At 39.1% G+C, this 21,123-nt stretch overlaps 1 protein-coding gene across 13 annotated transcripts in view; it reads left to right on the top strand.

Moving 5' to 3' along the window:
- Window positions 1-21,123, top strand: part of LOC138755508 (putative Polycomb group protein ASXL3) — a 360,016-nt gene that overhangs the window by 296,346 nt on the left and 42,547 nt on the right. For 10 of the 13 annotated variants that reach the window (XM_069921623.1, XM_069921609.1, XM_069921614.1 and 7 more), the window contains 2 exons: window positions 5,118-9,174; window positions 19,212-19,278. In XM_069921623.1, the coding sequence (XP_069777724.1) occupies window positions 5,118-8,780 (3,663 nt within the window). In that variant the 3' untranslated portion in view covers window positions 8,781-9,174; window positions 19,212-19,278. Of the gene's footprint in view, window positions 1-5,117; window positions 10,025-19,211; window positions 19,279-21,123 lie in introns of those variants that run through there. The other 3 variants (XM_069921612.1, XM_069921613.1, XM_069921610.1) reach the window with 3 other exon arrangements.

The following is a 21,123-nucleotide window of genomic DNA, read 5'->3' as shown; positions in this document are numbered from 1 at the left end:
TTATTTAACTTCCCAAAACATATTCATCCAGAAATCAATGGTGAGTTACTGTCACTTGCCTTGACCTACAAGAAAGGAAAGCTTGCTAGAACATGCCGGCTTTAGTCTGAGCAATGCTCAATAACAGGTCTTCATCCCATCAGCTCCTAAATCCCATCATATAGGCTTTTGGAAAGCATCATTTTGGATAAGTTGCCAGGACCAGATGAGATGTACCCCAAGCTACTGTGGAGGCAAGGGAGGAGGAGATTGCTGAACCTCTGGGGATGATCTTTGAATCATCAATGGGGAAGGGAGAGGTACCAGAGGATTGGAGGGTTGTGAATATTGTTCCTATATTCAAGAAAGGAAATAGAGATAACCCAGGAAATTATAGATGAGTGTGTCTTACTTCAGTGGTTGGTAAGTTGATGAAGATGCTGAGAGTCCGGATTTATGAACATTTGGAGAGGTATAATATGATTAGGAATAGTCAACATGGCTTTGTCAAGGGCAGGCCATGCCTTACGAGCCTGATTGTATTTTTTGAGGATGTGGCTAACACATTGATGAAAGAAGAGCAGAAGATGTAGTGTATTTAGATTTCAGCAAGGCATTTGATAAGGTATCCCGCACAAGGCTTATTGAGAAAGTGAGGAGACATGGGATCCAAGGGGATATTGCTTTGTGGATCCAGAACTGGCTTGCCCTCATAAGGCAAAGAGTGGTTGTTGACGGGTCATATTCTGCATGGAGGTCGGTGACCAGTGGTGTTCCTCAAGGATCTGTTCTGGGACCCCTACTCTGGGATAAGGAAGTGGAGGGATTGGTTTGTAAGTTTGCTGATGATACAAAGGTTGGGGGGTGTTGTGGATAGTGTGGAGGGCTGTCAGAGGTTACAGCAGGACATTGATAGGATGCAAAACTGGGCTGAGAAGTGGCAGATGGAGTTCAACCCAGATAAATGTGAAGTGGTTCATTTTGGAAAGTCAAATATGATGGCAGAATATAGACTGGCAAGGTGGAGGATCAGAGGGATCTTGGGGTACGAGTCTGTAGGATGCTCAAAGCTGCTGTGTAGGTTGGTTCTGTGGTTAAGAGGGCATATGGTATTTTGGAATTAATTATGGAATTGAATTTAGGAGCCGAGAGGTAATGTTGCATCTATATATGACCCTGGTCAGATCCCTCCTGGAGTACTGTGCTCAGTTCTGGTCGCTTCACTACTGGAAGGATGTAGAAGCCATAGAAAGGGTGCAGAGGAGATTTACAAGGATGTTGCCTGGTTTATGAAAACAGGTTGAGTGAACTCGACCGTTTCTCCTTGGACTGACGGAGGATGAGAGGTGAACTGAGAGAGGTGCATAAGATGAAGAGAGGCATTGATCATTTTTTTTTCCCAGTGTTTTTTTTTCCCACATCTGAAATGGTTGCCACAGAAGGACACAGGTTTAAAGTGTTAGGGAGTAGGTACAGAGGAGATGTCAGGGATACGTTTTTTACGCAGAGTGGTGGGTGCATGGAATGGGTTTCCTGCATTGGTAGTGGAGGCAGATATGATAGACTCTTTTAACAGATTTTGGATAGGTACATGGAGCTTAGAAAAGTGGAGGGCTGTGGGTAAGCCTAGAAATTTCACGTTCAGCACAATTTTGTGCGTCAAAGGGCCTGTTTTGTGTGGTAGGCTTTTCCACATTTTCTACATGAGGAGAACCAAAAAAATTCCATTCACAAATATGCTGAAAAAACTTTGACATCCAGCTAAGCTACAACCTGGCCTCAGTTGGCACTTAAAATTATCAAATTGCAATTGCCCAGAAATTAGATCATATTCTGCTATGTTTGAGCATATTATGTGATCTAATTTCTATGAAAAATAAAAGCAATGAAAGTTGGGCACTTATATCATGGATTGCAAAATCTACAATTCATTCCCTGGCCTCAAGTTCACTGTTGGTCCGCAGTGAACCCTTTTCCAATTCAGTCTTTAAAATTCCCATTTGAATATCTGCTATTACCAAGATCTGTGTTTTATCCGTAAAGTTTCCAGTACATAATTCATAGTGAAGTGCCTAATCCAAAAAAAATTTCTAAGTACAGAATCAGGGTTTCATAGTGTCAATGATATCTGCTTCAGTGAGAGTTCCATGAGGAGTTCCAGAGTTTGATGCAGAAAACTATTTATTTAATGACATACTAAACCCCCACCCACTCCACTCATTATACTAGTTTACTCCTCACCCATTCTTTCACACTCAGTTCAACAAGTTCATAAACATTGCCCATCCTAATTCACGGCTCACCATTTACGTGAACAGCATTTGCTGTCTTCCAGATCAATAACTACCCATTCTTAGAACACTACAATAGAACATAGAACACTGCAGCACAGTAGTGGCCCTCGATGTTGTGCATACCCATATATTCCTTAAAACGATGTACTAAATCCTCCCTACCCCATAACCCTCTATTTTACGTCCATCCATGTGCCCGGCTAAGAGTCTCTTAAACGCCCCTAATGTTTCAGTCTCCACAACCAGTCTTGGCAAGGCATTCCAGGCATAAGAAATTTACCCCTGATGTCTCCCCTCAGCTTCCCTCCCTTCACTTTGTACACATGTCCTCTGGTGTTTGCTATATCTGCCCTGGGAAACAGGTGCCTCCTGTCCACCCTATATCTATGCCTCTCATCATCATCTAGACCTCATCTAGTCTCCTCTCATCCTTCTATACTCCAGAGAAAAGTCTCAACTCTGCTATCCTTGCCTCATAAGACATTTTCCAATCCAGGTAGCATCCTGGTAAATATCCTCTTCACCCTCTCCATAGCTTCTATATCCTTCCAATAATTAGGTGATCAGAACTGAACACAATGCTCTAAGAGTGGTTTCACCAGAGATTTGTAGAGTGGCAACATGGCCTCTCTACTCTTTTTTTTTTAATTTTTTTTATTTTTCACACTATGATCCATACTGACCAAAATACACACAAACATTTCCCTCTTGAATAAACACTGTCATTTTCTCCCCTTACCCCCCTCCCTTCCCTCCCTCCTTCACCCCCCCCCCACTCACTCAACGTTCAACATATATGATACATTAACCCATTAAACAATGTCATCACACAATGAAAATAAACAAAAAATTTGTGTCTTCTACTTTTACATACTGGGTCAGTTCATTTCGTCTTCTTCTCCTTCTGTCATTTTAGGCGGTGAGGTCCGCGGTAGGACTTCTCTGTTGTGTTCCATGTACGGTTCCCAAATTTGTTCGAATACTGTGATGTTATTACATTTAGTTATTTCTATGTACCATTGCTGTATTCTCAGGCTCTCTTCTAATTTCCAAGTTGACATAATACATTTTTTTGCTACAGCTAAGGCTATCATAATAAATCTTTTTTGTGCTCCATCCAAATCGAGTCCAAGTTCTTTACTTCTTATATTATTTAGAAGAAAGATCTCTGGATTTTTTGGTATGTTGCTTTTTGTGATTTTATTTAATTCCTGGTTTAGATCTTCCCAAAACTTTTCCACTTTCTCACATGCCCAAATTGCATGTACTGTTCCCATTTCCTTCTTATAGCGAAAACATCTGTCTGATACTGTTGGGTCCCATTTATTTAACTTTTGGGGCATGGTGTATAGCCTGTGTAACTAATTATATTGTATCATGCGTAACCTCATGTTTATTGTATTTCTCATAGTTCCGGAGCATAGCTTTTCCCATTTTTCATTCTTTATCTTCATGTTTAGACTTGTTCCCATTTTTGTTTGTGTTTACAGCTTGTTTCCTCGTTCTCTTTCTCTTGCAGTTTGATGTACATGTTTGTTATAAATCTTTTAATTATCATTGTGTCTGTAATCATATATTCAAAATTGCTTCCTTCTGGTAACCTCAACCTGCTTCCCAATTTGTCCTTCAAGTAGGTTTTCAGTTGGTGGTATGCAAACATTGTACCGTTAGTCCTACCATATCTGTACTTCATTTGTTCAAAAGATAATAATTTATTTCCCGAAAAACAATTTTCTATTCTTTTGATCCCTTTTCTCTCCCATTCTCTAAAGGAAAGGTTATCTATATTGAAAGGGATTAGTTGATTTTGGGTCAGTATTAGTTTTCATGACCTCTCTACTCTTGAACACAATCCCCATATTAGTGAAGCCCAGTAACCCATACGCCTTTCTAACTATCCTATCAACTTGGGCGGAAACCTTGAGAGATACATGGATTTGGACCCCAATATCCCTCTGTTCCTCCATGCTCTTAAGTAACTCAGCCTTCTGGATTGTCTTTCCAAAATGCATCACCTCACAGTTATCCAGATTGAATTTCACCTGCCACTTCTCCACCCAACTCTGCATCCTGTCTAATCCTCTTGTAACCTTTGATAAACTGCAGCTCCATGCACAACTCCTCCAATCTTTGTATCATCTACAAACTTACTGACCCATCCTTCTGCCTCTTCATCCAGCTAATTTATAAAAATCACAAAGAGCAGGGGTCCAAAACAGATCCTTGCAGTTCTCCACTAGTCACTGACCTTCAGGCAGAATACTTGCCTTCCAATACTACTCTCTGCTTTCTACATGCAAGCCAATTTTTTTTTAATCCACACAGCCAAGGTTCCAGGGATCCCATGCCTCATAATCTTCTAAACGAGTCTCTCATGGGGGACCTTGTCAAGTGCCTTGCTAAAATTCAAGTACTGCCCTACATATATCAATTTCTTTTGTTACATCCTCAAAAAACACAATTAGGCTCATGAGGCATGACTTTCCCTTCACAAAGCCATGCTGACTATCCTTGAATAGACTCCTCCAAATGGCCACAGATCCTTTCCTTAAGAATCCTCTCTAATAGTTTGCACACCACTGACACAAGATGATCGGTCCCTTGTTTAAAAAAGGTAATGGGGGAATTCCTATAATTCCTAGGATTCTCCCTATTACTTTTTTTAAACAAAGGACTGAACATCAAGGGTCACTCTCTAATTGTAGCAATGATCTTGATCCAAATCCATTGTGTAAAATCAGTTCATTGGCTTTCAAGCAACAATCTGATATGGACGATATGGATTACTCAAATTTAGCAGAATATTTGCATGGATCTAATAGCTGTGGTTTTTTTTTTCAACAGATTCATTTGTCAAGGATCAAACTTCCTTTTGTTGTTCAGAGTCAGCCATCCTACCAGATTTGTCCAAAGTCATCCACCAGTATGGCACTGGGTGGAGGAAGATATACTGGCGCTAGGACCCTTGCAGATATCAAGGCAAGAGCACAGCAGGCTCGAGCGCAGAGAGAGGCAGCAGCTGCAGCTGGCCCACTGGGAGATGGAGGGAGCAGCATTGCAGGAATAACTGGAGCTGGAGGACAGACCAGAACTCTGGCAGATATTAAAGCACAAACAAAAGCAAAATTACTTGCCAAACATCAGGCTCGAACGCAATCACTGCAATTAGATGAGCAAGCCTCTTATAAACTAGGCAGGACCACAGCAGCAGATGTACAAGATGCCAGTGATATAAAGAGTGAAGAGGTTGTTAAACCACATAACAACACTTCATCAAAGTGTTGTTCTGAATCTACTCCAGTACTCAAAGTTGATGTCAATGTCGATGTGTCAGATTATACCATCAATTACTCCTCTGATATCACGGCAGTGACAAACATTCCTCATACCACAGCATCCAGCAGTGCCAAAAATACCACAAAGCTACACTGCACTGAATATATTGCAGTACCGAGTTCTGTTGGACTTGTTAAAACAACTTCTACTGACAGTACTACTGTGCCTAGCTCCAGTGTAGAGGAAAATCATCCTCACGTTAGCAACAAACAGAAATTTGCTAAAGGCGCTTCTATGCCAAGGTTTGCTGACAAAAGTGCAATGCTAAGCTCTGCTGATGGGAATTTTATAATAAGCAATACGACCAGAAGCTCAAAGCCGAACAGCACTTGTGAAAATACTCTATCAAGTTCCAATGGTTCTAGTGATTATAATATTTTACCATCTTCTGAAGACAGGGCTTGCAAATCTCAGATTGTTCATAAAACAATGCAATGTTTGCCTGACAATGCATTTCTGGCAATGTATTACACCAGCAATGTTTCTTCTGATAAAATTATTTCTCCAAGCTGTGATGAAGACGTTATGACTCAAAGCAATAAAGAAAATGTAACTGATAACAATGATGATACCCTTGAGAATCCCTCTGTTGTTAACACCACATTATCGAATTCTGTTACCAGTGCAAGCATTTTGAATTTTAATACAGCTATTATTTTGAACTCTGCCAGCAATATCCACATGCCAACTAATTTCAATGTTGCAACTAAATCAAGTTCCGTAGATCAGTCTGCAACAATAAACAGGATAGAAATTGATGCTTCTGGTGCCCAGCTATTGAGCTCCATGAAATCTATTAATAGTGTAGAAGTGACCACTAATGCTGACTTTGGTTACACCATTACGAATTCACAAACAAATGCAGGACCTGACTTGTCAAATTTGGGGATGGATCCACAGACTGAAATGGTTAAAAGAGAAAATGCTTTGAACTTCCCTGAGCAATCTCAGGGCTATATTAGAAACTGTGCTGAATCTGACATTGAGAGTCAATCAAAGACCAGGGGCAGAAACAATAATTCTAAGGTGATAATGGAACAAGAAAATGACAGTCTACCACCACCTGTGAAAGACTCACAAGTAGCTTCATTTCTGTATGAAACGACAGGCACTGCTCATCTACAATTTGAGCTTAATGATCTTGAACATCATTGTTTTGCCATTAAGACCTCAACAGATTGTAATGAAGTTATTAGTGATAATCAGGAGAAAAACATCTCTATCCAAAGTAAATCAAGCCATCATGATGTTGAAAGTAAGAATATTGAGGAACTGGTGGACTACAATGTCAAAACCCACATCTTGGATAATGAACATGATGATGGTATAATGGAGAGAGACAAATTAGCTACTTATAACAATCCTGATGAATCCACAGTCACCAAACTGGGAAATGTTGAATCTGTTAACACTTTGGTTGAGGCAGAAACTAAAAAGGAAAGCAAATTGTCCAGTAAGAATAACTCTGAAACTAATCAGGAAAAACACCTTGAAAAAATTGAAGCGACAGAAACTGCCCTCCATCACAGAATCAATCCATTAGTGGGCAACTTGGAAACAACAAGCAATAATACATCTTTTGGCACAAACCAATCTCAGGCATACACATTATCAACGGTGGAACATCAAGAAAGGGTTCCTGCTTCTGGAAGCACCAATCGTCATCTTTCATCAATTGAAGCCAATAACCCTCTTGTGACACAGTTACTGCAAGGTAACTTGCCTCTGGAGAAAGTGTTGCCTCAACTACGGTCAGGCACCAGGCTTGAAATTAATAGGCTTCCTTTGCCCTCTCGAGGTTCTGGTGAATCAAAAGTGACTGCGGCTGAAAGGGATGTCGCTATTAACATTCCTCATTCTCTTTCTCAGACTTCGAAGGGGCAGGCTTGGGGAACAGTATGGGAAATTACTCGCAATATGAAAGTAAGCAAGAGACAGGCAAAGTTAATGGAGGAACGGTCACAAAGTAGGTTAAAGCAAGCAAAGCAGTTCACTTCTGTAGGAGTTGAAATGTGGTCACAGACTCCAGTCATTATGGATCAAGACCAGTCAGGGCAAAGGCAAACATTATTTAAACAAGAGTGGTTAAACAAGACTTTCATTCATCACAAAGTCAAAACCCCAGAGTTTAAAGAGCACAAGAGACCATTGCCTGCATGTGGTTTTGAGCAGAATTTGTTTACAAATAGTGACAGCAACAACAGTTTGATTATCACAGCCCCCACTTCACAGAAACAACACACTCATCAGAAGTCTTATATGCTGAGGGGGTTAGCTGAACCAGTGAGCTCACTGCAAAGTATTCCACCAGCCACTCTGGGCTATGCCACCACAAGTGCATTAACATTCAACCAATCTCTAGAGCGAAGCAGCAAAGCATTTAACACTATAGCACAAGAAGATACATTGGTGGACACAGATATGGAAAACACAGAAGCTGTTTTCTCAAGCAGTCTTCAAATTAAACAAACTGATACCAACTGCAGAGCAACACAAACTGTCCAAAGTAATACTGTAAAGCATGTTACTTCATTTAATGAATGTGAAGTACCATCTGACCAAAACGGAGGATTAGTTACTATGGAAACCTGTAAAAGAATAAGTTTACATCCTAGAACTGATAACACTAGTGGTATTAAAATAGAGCCATTCTCTGTTGATGACGCCTTAAGCAAAAGCTGTACAGTGGATGTCAAAGATATTTCAAAGGATCGTTATGAAACAAAAGAACACATAAAGGTTTTTGGACCAAGAATGGATGCCTTTTTAGGGAAATTAGTAAATGAATCTGATTTTTCTTCTAATCTGCCAAGTGAGTCCATTAAGCCAGCCTCACATCTTGCCACTCAGAAACTTTTCCAGCAGCAGCATCTCTATGGAAATTATTCCACATTACACTTCAGTGGCACTAATTTGAAGCAAGCTGCTTCTGTTATTGAACAGTCTATTGGAAGTTTTCTAGGAAGTAGTGGAAATGACTCTATTACTTTATCTAACCAGAATACTTCCATTCTAGCTCATAAGTTTTCTAACAATGATGGTGCAGAACTAGAATTGAAATGCTCTTGCAGACTTAAAGCCATGATTATGTGTAAAGGATGTGGAGCTTTCTGTCACGATGACTGTATTGGGCCTTCAAAGCTGTGTGTAGCTTGCTTGGTGGTAAGATAGAGAATAATGCCTCACCAAAAGCATTATTTCCATAATGCAGAGTACAGTAATAGAAAGATTTTGTTAATAATTGATCATACAAAAGAATCTCAATGGATATTTTGTTAGCCCTTTGAGAGCTGTACCATTGCACTACACCAGATTTCAAGGTAACCACATTTACTCCAGTAGCATTGCAATATTTACTAACTTCTACTTTTAGAATAATTAGAATTAGATGATTAGAGATAATTGTGTTATATTGGTACTTCATTACAATTCTTGTGAATTAGAAGGTGAGAAGGTTCTCCAGCAATTCCACACATCATAATCCTGGGAAATCCTGAGAATGAGTACAGCCCTTCCCAGCAGCCTCGTGGTGGGTTACAAGGAATGCGCAGATCCATGAGAACAAGTGAGAAATTTGCTTTCTTTGTTACATGGAAATTAAGCAATATGCCGAGATTTGTCCAAAAGTGACCAGAATTGGATAATACATTATCTTTTATTCTAGTTATCAAAATATTTACTAAGTAGAGGGGTTCTGCTTTCACAGAGTTAAAAATCACATTGAGTTCTTAAATGCTTGGCAATTAGTTCTTTATAGCACAGTTTAATCACTTTTTATTTCAGATTTTGTAGGATTAGAATCCAATTACAACATTTCAAAAATTTACATGGTTTCTTTTGAAGATCTGACCTTGTATCTTAATTGCTTCGAAGTTATGTTAATTATGTGTCGTAACTGTTAAACGTCCCACCTTAGCTTACTCCAAATGCTGAAACACTCACACCAGCTCTGTTTTACAACAGAGAATCTATATAAGCTATGTGAAAGGAAATCATTATTAAAATTTAGCTCTATTTTTAAGTTTAACAACAGTAGATTTTATAATTGTATAATAAATCTGCACCAATTTTTGAAAGATATTACATCATGGAGATAAACAATGTGAATTTGGTTAATTTTTTTTGTTTAGTTTTTTTCATAACAAGAGATTTAGTTCTCTGGGTCTTCATCAGTGTTGCAAATGTTTAACATTTAAAAGCACTGATTATTCATAAAGATGCTTCCAGTGCTGTTTTGGCCCAAACTGTATCACCATACTGTAATTATTCTGCCAATGTTAGATAATACAGGGAATGATAACATTGAAGTGCATGAATGTTACAGCCAAATGCATATAAATGTGGCATTAGGTTTGTCTGATTTAATTTCATTCAAACATTACACATACAAATGGAAACTTTTTATTTTATTAAATATGGGGATAAAAAGCAAGATACACAGTATTTTCAGAGGAAAAAAATAGTCTGCTTATGTGAATTCTTTACTCACCTTCAGCATTTGATAGCACTTTTTAAAATATGCAGTGAACACAAAGGAAGAGTTGATTGAACTTGGTTTGTTGAGATGCAATATGGCCAAATTTCATGTTTTGATTTGTATACATAAATGGGTGTGTTGTTTGAAAACAGAGATGAAAATCTTTAATCTCACAAAAAATTGGTGCTCCTAGTCCAAATTACAACAATTTGTAATGAGCGCTGGAAGTTTAGAATTAATGAGGTTACCAGCGGATCATTACAGAAGGTTAGCAATGCAATTCTCATTTGTTATGGATGGCACTTAATTTGTAGTATTCTTTCCTGGGAATTTGCAGACTTTTGAGTAGACATAGGTTATTTTTTACTATCCCTTTCTCCTCTCCTGTCCCCAGAAGTAATTCATAGCTAGGTTTTGACTTCACAGTACTTATACTTGCCTGATCTGTATGACAAAAATCTGGATGTAAATGGCTGCTTGGAACGTGGAATCAAAACAAAAGCAATTTCTAATCTCAGCCAATTATCTACACACATACTTCCAGAAACATTTACTGGAAAAGATCAGGAATATACATTCAGGTTGATTTTAATTTAGCACTTAGGCAAGCTGTTAATGCTTCCAGGGATATGCAGACTGGCATAAGAAAACAAGCACAGAAAGGGGATCAGGTGTCATGACACCAAGGTCTGTCTTATTCAGCACTTATCTACTGATCTGTCAGCAATCCTCAAAAATTCTCTAAGTTTATAATTCCATGTGATTTATTGTCAGCAAACACAGTTTACTGATAGTACAATGTTTTACTTATTCAAATGTAAACTGAGCACAAACCCTCTATCGGGTAAATGACAATATACCTATGTAGTTCAATCATTTAATGCATCAATTCAATTTCACATAATAAGGCTCCATAAAGTAAAAAAAACCAAAGGAAGTTAAATTTGTCCTCATCTAGTTTGGAGCATTAAAAGCATCCTTGCTACCTCATTCTACAGTTGTATCTGAATATGTGACTCTGAGCATGTCCATAAAATTCAGGACCCATTCTTTATCTGAAACCAAAAACTGTAGATTCAAGAAATCTGAAAAAAAGTGAAAATGCAGGAGATACTCAGCTGGTCAGAACAGGAAGATGGTGCAGACAAGCATGTGGCTGAGGAGATGGTGCAGAAGGCAGGGTTTCAAATTCTTGGATCATTGGAAACTTTTCTGGGAAAGGGGTGACATGCACAAGTGGGACAGATTACATCTGAACATGACTCATGACTTTCTGAACAAGTCTTCCATTGGGGACCTTGTCAAATGCCGTACTAAAATCCATATAGACCACATCTACCACCTTGTCTTTATCAATTTCTTTTATTGTGTCCTCAAAAAACTCAATTAATCTCATGAGGCATGACCTTCCCTTAAAAAGCCATGCTGACTATCCCTGAGAAGACTATACTTCTCCAAATATTAAGAAAGAGGTGACATAGGATTGGAAGACATAGAATCATTGTGGGTCGAGTTAAATGAAAATCAGAATCAAAATTTATTGTCCTGAACAAGTGATGAAATTCGGTTTTATGCGGCAGCATCATGGGGAAAACAAACATGTTATAACCATCATACGGCATTACTATAAAAAATCAAAATAATGAGAATAATAGTGTATGAAAAGTGAGGCAGTGTCTTTGGTTCATTGATTATTCAGGAATCTAATGGCAGCAAAGAAGAAGCTGTTTTTGTGCAGCCAAGTGCTCACGTTTAGACTCCTGAACCTTTTTCCCAATGGTAGCAGAGATAATGAGGGCATAGCCTGGATGATGGGATCCTTGAGGATAGAGGCTGTTTTCTTAAGACACCACCTCATGAAGATGTACTTAATAGAGTGGTCTGGTGCCTGTGATGTTGCAGGCCAAGTTAACAACCCTTTGGAGTTTATTCTTGTCCTGAGAGTTGGCACCTCCATGCCAGCCAGAATGACCTCCACGATACACCCGTAGAAGTTTATGAGAGTCTTCGGTGACATACCGAACCACCTCAGACACCTCACAAAGTATAGCTGCTGGCAAGCCTTCTTTGTGATTACATCAAAGTGGAGGCTCCAGAACAGATTCTCTGAGATCTTGACACCCAAGAATTTGAAGTTTTTGACCCTCTCCACTACTGAGCCCTCAATGAGGACTGGGTTGTGTTCCCCTGACTTCCTCCTGAAGACCACAATAATCTTCTTGATTTTGCTGATGTTGAGCGCAAGATTGTTGTCATTTCAACATTCAACAAGCTGATCAATTTCCCACCTGTACACTTCCTCATTGGCGTTTGTGATTCTGCCGACAACTGTGGTGTCATCAGCAAACTTGTAGATGGCACTGGAATTGTGCCTGGCCACACAGTCATGGATGTATAACAAGTAGAGCAATGAGCTAAGCACACATCCTTGGGGTGGACCTGTGTTGATGATCAGTAAGAAGGAGACATTGTTTCCAATTCATAATGACTGTGGTCTTCCAATAAGAAAGTCAAGGATCCAGTCGTAAAGGACCGAGAGTTTGTAGCTTCTTGACCAGCACTGAGGGAATAATGGTATTGAAGGCCATGATGTAGTCTATGAAGAGCAGCCATATATGAATTGCTGTTTTTGAGGTGATCCTGAACTGAGTGGAGAGCCAGCGATATTGCATCTGCTGTGGAGCGATTGTGATGATAGGCAAATTGCAGTGGGTCGAGATCTTAGGTACATGTTAATTCTGACCATGACCATCCACACAAACTATTTCATGATAGTAGAAGTTAGTGCTACTGAGCGGTAGTCATTGAGGCAGCTCACACTACTCTTCTTGGGTGCCAGGATGATTGGTTCCCTTTTGAACCTCTGACTGCAACAATGAGAAGTTGAAAATGTCTGTGAACATTCCAGCTAGTTGGTTGGCACAGATTTTCAGTACTGCCAGGTATGCCTTGTGAGGGTTCACCCTCTTGAATGATGTTCTGATGTTACCCTCAGAGGCAGATACCACAGAGCCCTCAATCTTTGCAGGGATTCTGTTAGGAATTGTTTGGTTCTTCTTCTCAAAGTGGGCATAGAAGATGTTCAGCTCATTGGGGAGTGAAACTTTGCAAATATTTGTAGTGTTTGTATTCGCTTTGTAGGCTGTAATGGCCTGCACTCCCTGCCACACCTGGTGTGATGTGTCTCTGTCTCTAGTTTCCTCCGGAATTACTACTTTGTTTTAGAGATGGCCTTCCACAGGTCATACTTTAAATGCTCTTGTTCTTGTCCTCAGCAGGTTGCAGATTCTATGATTCTATGATTCATCCAGGGCTTCTGGTTGGGGAACACCCGGTATTTGCGCATGGGCATACACTCATCCACACAGGTCTTGATGAAGTCAGTGACACCTGTTACATATTCATTCAAGTCTAAGAATGAGTTCTCGTATATGTTCCCAGTCCACCAATTCAAAGCTCCAGCCCCCCCCCCCCCCTTCGCTGTCTTCACCACTGGTGCTGTGGTCTTCAGTCTCTAGTTGTACGCCAGGAGTAGAAGTACACCCAGGTGATCAGACTTGCTGAAGTGTGGTCATGGTATGGCTTGGTTTGTGTTTTTCATGGTGGTGTAGCAGTGGTCGAGTGTGTTGGTTCCCTTGGTCTCAGATGTGATACGATGGTGGTAGTGTGTCAGAGACTTCTTCAGGTTGCCCTGATTAAAGTCTCCCATATGATCGGGAAGGCATCCGGATATGCTGTCTCATGGCTGTATCACAGTGCTCAGTCCCTCCAGTGCCAGCCTGACGTTAGCCTGAGGCAGAATATATACTGTGACCAGGATGATGACAGTGAACTCCCTCGGCAGGTAGAATGGGTGACACATGATCACCAGATGTTCCAGGTTGGGGTAAAAAGAAAGTTATTTACAGACCTCCAAACAGTAGCTGGAGGTGGACAACAAATTAACAACAGACAGACAATGTTATGGTAGTCATGGAAGATTTAAAACCAGGTTGGGACAGGTTCTCAAGAGAGAATTTGTATAATGTCTTCAAGATGGATTATTAGAGCAAGTTGTTGCTGAGCCCACTAGGGGAACGGCTGTACTGGATTAGGTGTTGCGTAATGCACCAGATGAAATTAGAGATCTTAGAGTAAAGGAACCAATAAGGAGGAATGTTCACAATATGATTCAGTTCAATTTGTGATTTAACAAGGAAAAAATAAAATTAGATATGTCAGTATTTCAGTGGGGTAAAAGGAACTGCAGTGGCATGAGAGAGGAACTGGCCAAAGTAGATTGGAAGGAGGCACTAGTATGGAAGATGGCAAAACATCAATGGATGGAGTTTCAGCAAGAAATGGGGAAGGTGCAGGATAATTACAAACCAAAAAAGAGAAAATATTCCAATGGAAAATGGCACAAATGTGGCTGACAAGGGAAGTCAAAGCCAACGAGAAAGCAAAAGAGGAGGTAAAAATTAGTGGGAAGATAGGGGATTGTGAAGTTTTTTTAAAAACTTACCGAAGGTGGCTTAAAAACTCACAAGGTGGGAAAAGATAAAGTATGAAAATAGACTCGAAAATAACATCAAAGAGGATACAAAAACTTCTTCAAAGATAAAAGAATAAAATAGAGGTGAGACTAGATATAGGGCCACTAGAAAAAGATGCTGGAGAAATAATAATGGGAAACAAGGAGATTGCAGAGGAACTAAATTAGTACGTTGCATTAGTCTTTACTGTGGAAGACATTAGCAGTGTGCCAATTGTCAAAGGTTATCAGGGGGAAGTGAGTGCAGTTACTATTTCAAGGAAGAAGGTGCTCAGAATGCTGATTGGTCTAATGGTGGATTGGTTTCTTGGAGCAGAATGATTGCACCCTCAGGTCCTGAAAGAGGTAGTGGATAAGATTGTTGAGGCATTGGTAATGATCTTTCAGAAATCAATAGATTCTGCCATGATCCCAGAGGACTGGAAAATCGCAAATATCATCCAACTATTCAAGAAGGGAGGGAGACAACAGAAAGGACATTATAGGCCACTTGGTCTGATGTCAGTGATTGGGAAGATGTTGAAGTCGATTATAAAAGATGAAGTTACAGAGTATTTGGAGACACATGACAGGATAGGCCAAAGCCAACATGGTTTCCTTGAGGGAAATCTTGCTTAACAAATCTATTGGAATTCTTTGAAGAAGTGACAAGCAGACTGGATAAGAGATGAAGTGGATGTTGTGTATTTGGATTTTCAGAAGGCATTTGACAAGGTATTTAACAAGATAAGAGCCAATGGTATAACAGAAAACAAACTAGCATGGATAGAGCATTAGCTGATTAGCAAAGCAGAGAGTTGAAATACAAGAATCATATTCTAATTGGCTGCCAGTTGCTAGTGGAGTTCCATTGAGTCAGTGTTGGGACTGCTTCTTTCTTTAATCTTGCACATTAATGATTCTGATTATGGAATGAATGGCTTTGTGCCCAAATTTGTTGATGATAAGAAGGTAGATGGAGGAGCAGGTAGTGTAGAGGAAACACAGAGGCTATAGAAAGGACTTACACAGATTAGGAAAATGGGAAGAGAACTGGCAAATGAAATACGATGTCAGGAACTATACTGTCATGCAATTTAGTAGAAAAAAATAAATGGGAAGATTTTTTTTAAATGGGGAGAAAATTGAAAATACCAAGATGCAAAAGGACTCAGGAATTCTCGTGCAGGATAGCCTGAGGTAAATTTTCATGTGGTGAAGAAGACAAATCCAATGCTGGCATTTTTTTCAAGAAGAACAGAATATAAGAGCAAGGATGTGATATGGAGGCTTTAAAAGGCACTGGTGAGACCTCACTTGGAGAATTGTGAGCATTTAAGAAAAAATGTGCTTAAGTTGGAGAGGGTTGAAAGGAGGTTCACTAGGATGATTCTGAGAATGAAATGGTTATCACATGAGGATCGTTTGACAGCTCTTGGCCTGTATTCATTGGAGAAGGAGGGAAATGAAGCATTTCTAATGTTAAAAGGCATGGACAGAGTAGATATAGAAAGATTGATTCCCACATTCAGCACATCGAGTCTGCCCTGCCATTCAAAAATGAGTTGATCTATTTCCCCACTTGGCCCCACTGCCCGGACTTCTCCTCATAACCTTTGATGTCCTGGCTAATCAAGAACCTATCAATCTGTGTCTTTAATATATCCAATTGCCTGGCAACAAATTTCACATATTTACCAACCTGTGGCTGAAGAAATTCCTATGCACCTCTGTTTTAAGTGGACACCCTTCAATCCTAAAGTTGGCCCTCTTGTTCAAGAAACTGCACCTGAACTTCCACCTAATAGAGCCACAAGATTCATTATTGAATTAATCACATTTAGATAAACAGCCTTTCCTGTTTGTACCCAAATTGGCCAATGGTGATGAAAGATCATCCACCTTTAACATTAACTCAGTTTCTGTCACTTAACATATTCTTCTTGATCTGCCGAGTATCTCCAGCATTCTCTTTTAATTCCAATTTTCATGAACTGTTCTGTTTTGCAACTCAAAATCCCGGCATGTTCTTTTACTTTACCCCATTCATTTTCCTTTGTTTCCACCATTCTGGAGTTTTATAGCCTGGAAACTGCTCCTTTGGCCCAAAGTATCTGCCTGTTAGCCCCATTTGCCCACATTAGGCCCATATCCCTCTAAACCAGTCCTATCCATAACTAAATGTCTTGTAATCATTACAATTGTTCCTGCCTCTTCCTCGGGATCCTTTTCAATCTTACCCATCAAATCTTAAATCTATGCCCTTTGGTTTTAAATTCCTTTACCTCGGGGAAAAAAAAAGACTATTTATCTTACCTATGCCCTTCATAGATGTATGTAGAGCGCGTCGAAAGATCTGTACTATCACAATGTATAAACAGGTTTCCTTTCTGCGCTCCAAAGAAAAAAGTCCCAGCCTCTTCAGCTTCTCCTTACAACTCTAGCCTGCCAGTCCCAGTGACATTCTTGTGAATATTTTCTAACTCTTTTAGTTTTATGTTATTTTTCCAATGTATGTGTGACCATATAGTGCACAAATCTCCAAGGGTAATCTCACCAACATTTGTACAGATGGAGTATGATGCCCCTGCTCCTGAACTCCTTGCCCTGAAGGCAAATGTGCCAAACATTTTCTTCAATACTGTGTCTACCCAAGTCACCACTTTCAAGGAACTCTGAATCTGTAGCTCTACATCTTTTATTTCTACATCACTCTCTTGGCTCTACCATTCACTGTTTAAGTCTTAATTTCCTCATCAGGTCACTCGTCTGAGTGCTACTGGTACAATATAACCCAATACTACCTGTTGCATGGTCAGCGACTAAACCGGCTCCCCCAACAGGCTTGCCTGGTGTGGAGGGTGGATAGTCACCCTGCAGGATGAAAAACAAGACCTATCAAAAGGCAGGCGAACCTTCTCAAAGGGTCAATGGCTATCTAGCAAATATGTGCCGTGAAGCACGGAAAGGGCATCCCTTGCATCGAAGCTTGGGCCTGGCCATTTACTGCAACAGAACTTGCCCCAGCCGTCTTGGACTTCACCATGCCACTGGATCCGGGAGGGGATGTCAAAAGGGCAGGACTGAACTATGCAATCCCTACTCACCTAAATGCATTCACCCACACACTGTTCCTTTCTGAGGAGTGGGTATTCTCATATCATACCCTACAAACTGACTGAAAGGAAGCATCATCATTCTATGGGATGGATAGCCAGAAGAAAGAAGGTCTTAATCTGGTTGAACCTACCAAAGTGCAACACCTCACACTTATCAGAGTTAAATTCCATCTGCATTCCTTACCTACTTTCCCTCTCAGTTCTGTTGTAATCTCAGATAACCTTCTTCAACAAAGTCAACCATGCTAACTTAATTGTCATGCAAATCATTAATACAGATGACAAACAACACTGTACCCAGCACCAATCCATGTGGAACCCAAATGGTCACAGACTCCCATTCCAAATAATAACCCCACTACCATTCTCTGACTCCTCCCATCAAACGAATTAATTCTGTATCCTATTGGCCACCTCATCTTGGACCCCATGCGATCTGACCTTTAGAACCATCCTACCATGTCAGAACTTGCCACAGACCTTTGGTAAACTCGATCTGGACAACATCTACCACTCTGCCTTCATCAATTTTCTCAATCATCTCAAAAAACTCAAATTCATGACAGCTGATTTCTAGATACATCCGCTCTTAACTAGCATTCTTTTCCATCTCTTAGTCAGTACCAAAAACAAATGTGTCACCTGGACAAGATTCCAACTCTCCCTACATGTTTTCCTCCTTTTATAGTCATAATGAAGGATCATTGATCTCTGTTTCTTTGTCCACAAATGCTCCCTGACACATTAAATTTCTCAATTCTTTATATTTAGCTTCATAAACTATGTACAAAATATTATTGCTGACAATTAAACTGATCAAGTTTAAAAGGTGCTCCAAGGCCTCTGGAAATAGAAATAAGTTAATACATGCCATAAATTTACAGAGTATTGCAACATATTCCATTCTGCCCAAGTGTAGCAACATTTTTTTTAATGTTTCCTTAACACAGGTGCTGCAAACACAGAAGTTTCATCTCAGCAATGCTGACAGGGATTAGATTTCCAAAATGAGCAACATAGAACATAAAACAGTACAGGCCCTTCACCCTTTGATGTTGTGTTGACACATTTATTCCTTCCTATAAAAAAGAACTAAACCCTCCCATAACCCTTTATTTTTATTTCATCCGTGTCTAAGAATCTCTTAAACAGTTTGCTTTAAGATGTTGTTCTCTAAATTTCTAACATGAAGCCAATTAAAGAATGTATTTTCAACAGATGTACAAATTACTCTCTCTTATGACAATTTTTATCCATTGTTGTCCAAGAGATTGTTTTTATATCTTTGTGTAAGAGCAATAAAATACTGTCATTGTGTTACTCAGGTTCATTGAATCAGACCAGAGAAAGATCATGTTTACTACAGATTTTTTTTAATTTTTAATACAAAGCAAAAGTGGTTCAAATCTTAATAAATGCATTTTATAAAACTTACAGAAATTATCATAGAGTAAGATATAAAGAGTACCTATGGACCTGCTTCTGACTTTCAGATCGACGTTTCGATGAAAAAGTCAAGGGAAAACAATTTAAGGGATAAAGGCAGGGGATTACAACCAGGTAAATAGCTGCTCTTGAGCTGTTTGAGTGGAAGAAAATAGATACAGTGAACCAATTAAACATATTTGGGACTTTAAAATTCTTATGTGTGTATGCATTAATTCTTGTATAAATATTTTTTAAACATTACAATTGTGCCTACCTCTACCAGTTCCCCTGGAAAACTGTTCCATATACCTACCATCTTCTGTGTAAGAAAGGTGCACCTCATCACTTTTAAATCTGTCCCTCCCTCACCTTAAATGTATGCTCTCTAGTTTTTGATTCCACTTGGTAAAAAAAAACTATTACTATTTACTTTATCTATGTCCTTCATCATTTTATAAACCTCCTTTATAAACCTTCCTCAGCCTCCTATGCTCGGAAAGTCCCAGCCATACAATTGGTTAACCAGTCCCAGTAACATTCTTAGAAAATTTTCTTACACCTTTTACAGCTTTATGTATGCATAAATGAATTAATCCTTGCTTCTTGGTTTTTATTATGCTTTATGATCCTGTCAGAGTGATGTAGAAATGTGGTTCACTGGTGGTTCATTATTTACATCACGGATAAGAATTGACTAGTGTCCATTCACACTGTGCAGCATATATCAAGAACATTTTTAAAATTGATATAGCACATCTACAATAATATTTAATAGGTTTTGTTATCAAACAAAATTACTGCCAATCTACATAAAATATTAGAAGTGATTGACGGAATTGGTTAAAGAGCTTGTTTTTGGAATGTCTCAATTCTTGTTATGTAAATAAATGTTTTCCTTTAAATTATTCGTGCATTAATAGGATCTCATGGATCCAGAATATATTTATGATTATAGCAGTGATTTCAAATATATCCGTTTACACAGCCATGTTACATTTACCATAGTTTGCTCTTTTTCCTCTGCTTTTCTACCAAAGAAATGGCAATTGAACCAGGTAACATAATTCAGTTTACAAAGATCTTTAAAGAGGCATCAGATTTCCTTTTTGGCCCATTTCTTTGTATTGCTTACCATTGACAGACAGATCATCATATTTCACCTTCATGAGTAAACCAAAAGTGTTTATTTTGTAGTAAATTCAGGGAATCATATTTTGCAACTGCTATATTTTTGTTGTAGTTGTCACATGATGTGATTTTCTACTATGTCGTAAACTTTTTTTAAAATGTGTTTGTGCCCTTTCTGTATATTTCCTGATTAAAAATATACTAAAAGTTGGTTTGTATGAACAAATCTTTTTGTAATAAGTGAAAGAAGTCATGGTTAACACTTAATTTCTGCAATACGCTTTTTCACTGCCACGGTCTTACCACTTGCAATTGCCACTTGCCCTAACTTAACACAACCTGATCTTTAAAGCCATTTTTGCTGGGACAGATGGTACAAAATTCAGGTAACATGGGTTTGGGAGATGACAGAGCTTTGAACAATGAAATGGAGTGATAAAGATGTGCCAAAACAGCTTTATTGAGGTGTCAAAGCTCCATCCTCATCATTGCTGGCATGGGTGGAGTTTTTAACATCTGAAAACACTAACTTAGAAAATTTTAAAAATGTTAAACTCTTAATATTATTCAAATAAAAAATTAACTGAAAACATTAAAATTAAAACCACTAAAGGAGTCTCAATCATGAAAACTGGAAACACTCTCCTACAATGCCGGTTAAAGTCAATGACCTATAAACTAATCCAAACTAGGATCTGAGAGATTACTTCTGCAGCAGAAGTGCTGGGGGATGGCTGCTAGAGCTTAACCTAAATTAGAGCTGGTCTATATCTGTGCTGGGACCTTAGTCCTGACTACTGTGTGGCCATCATTTGAAAACAAAGTCAAAATAAAATTTTAATGGCATTC

The sequence above is a fragment of the Narcine bancroftii genome, chromosome 2 (genome assembly GCF_036971445.1).
Source record: "Narcine bancroftii isolate sNarBan1 chromosome 2, sNarBan1.hap1, whole genome shotgun sequence".
Lineage (NCBI taxonomy): Eukaryota > Metazoa > Chordata > Chondrichthyes > Torpediniformes > Narcinidae > Narcine > Narcine bancroftii.
This window is presented reverse-complemented; position numbering and strand designations above follow the sequence as displayed.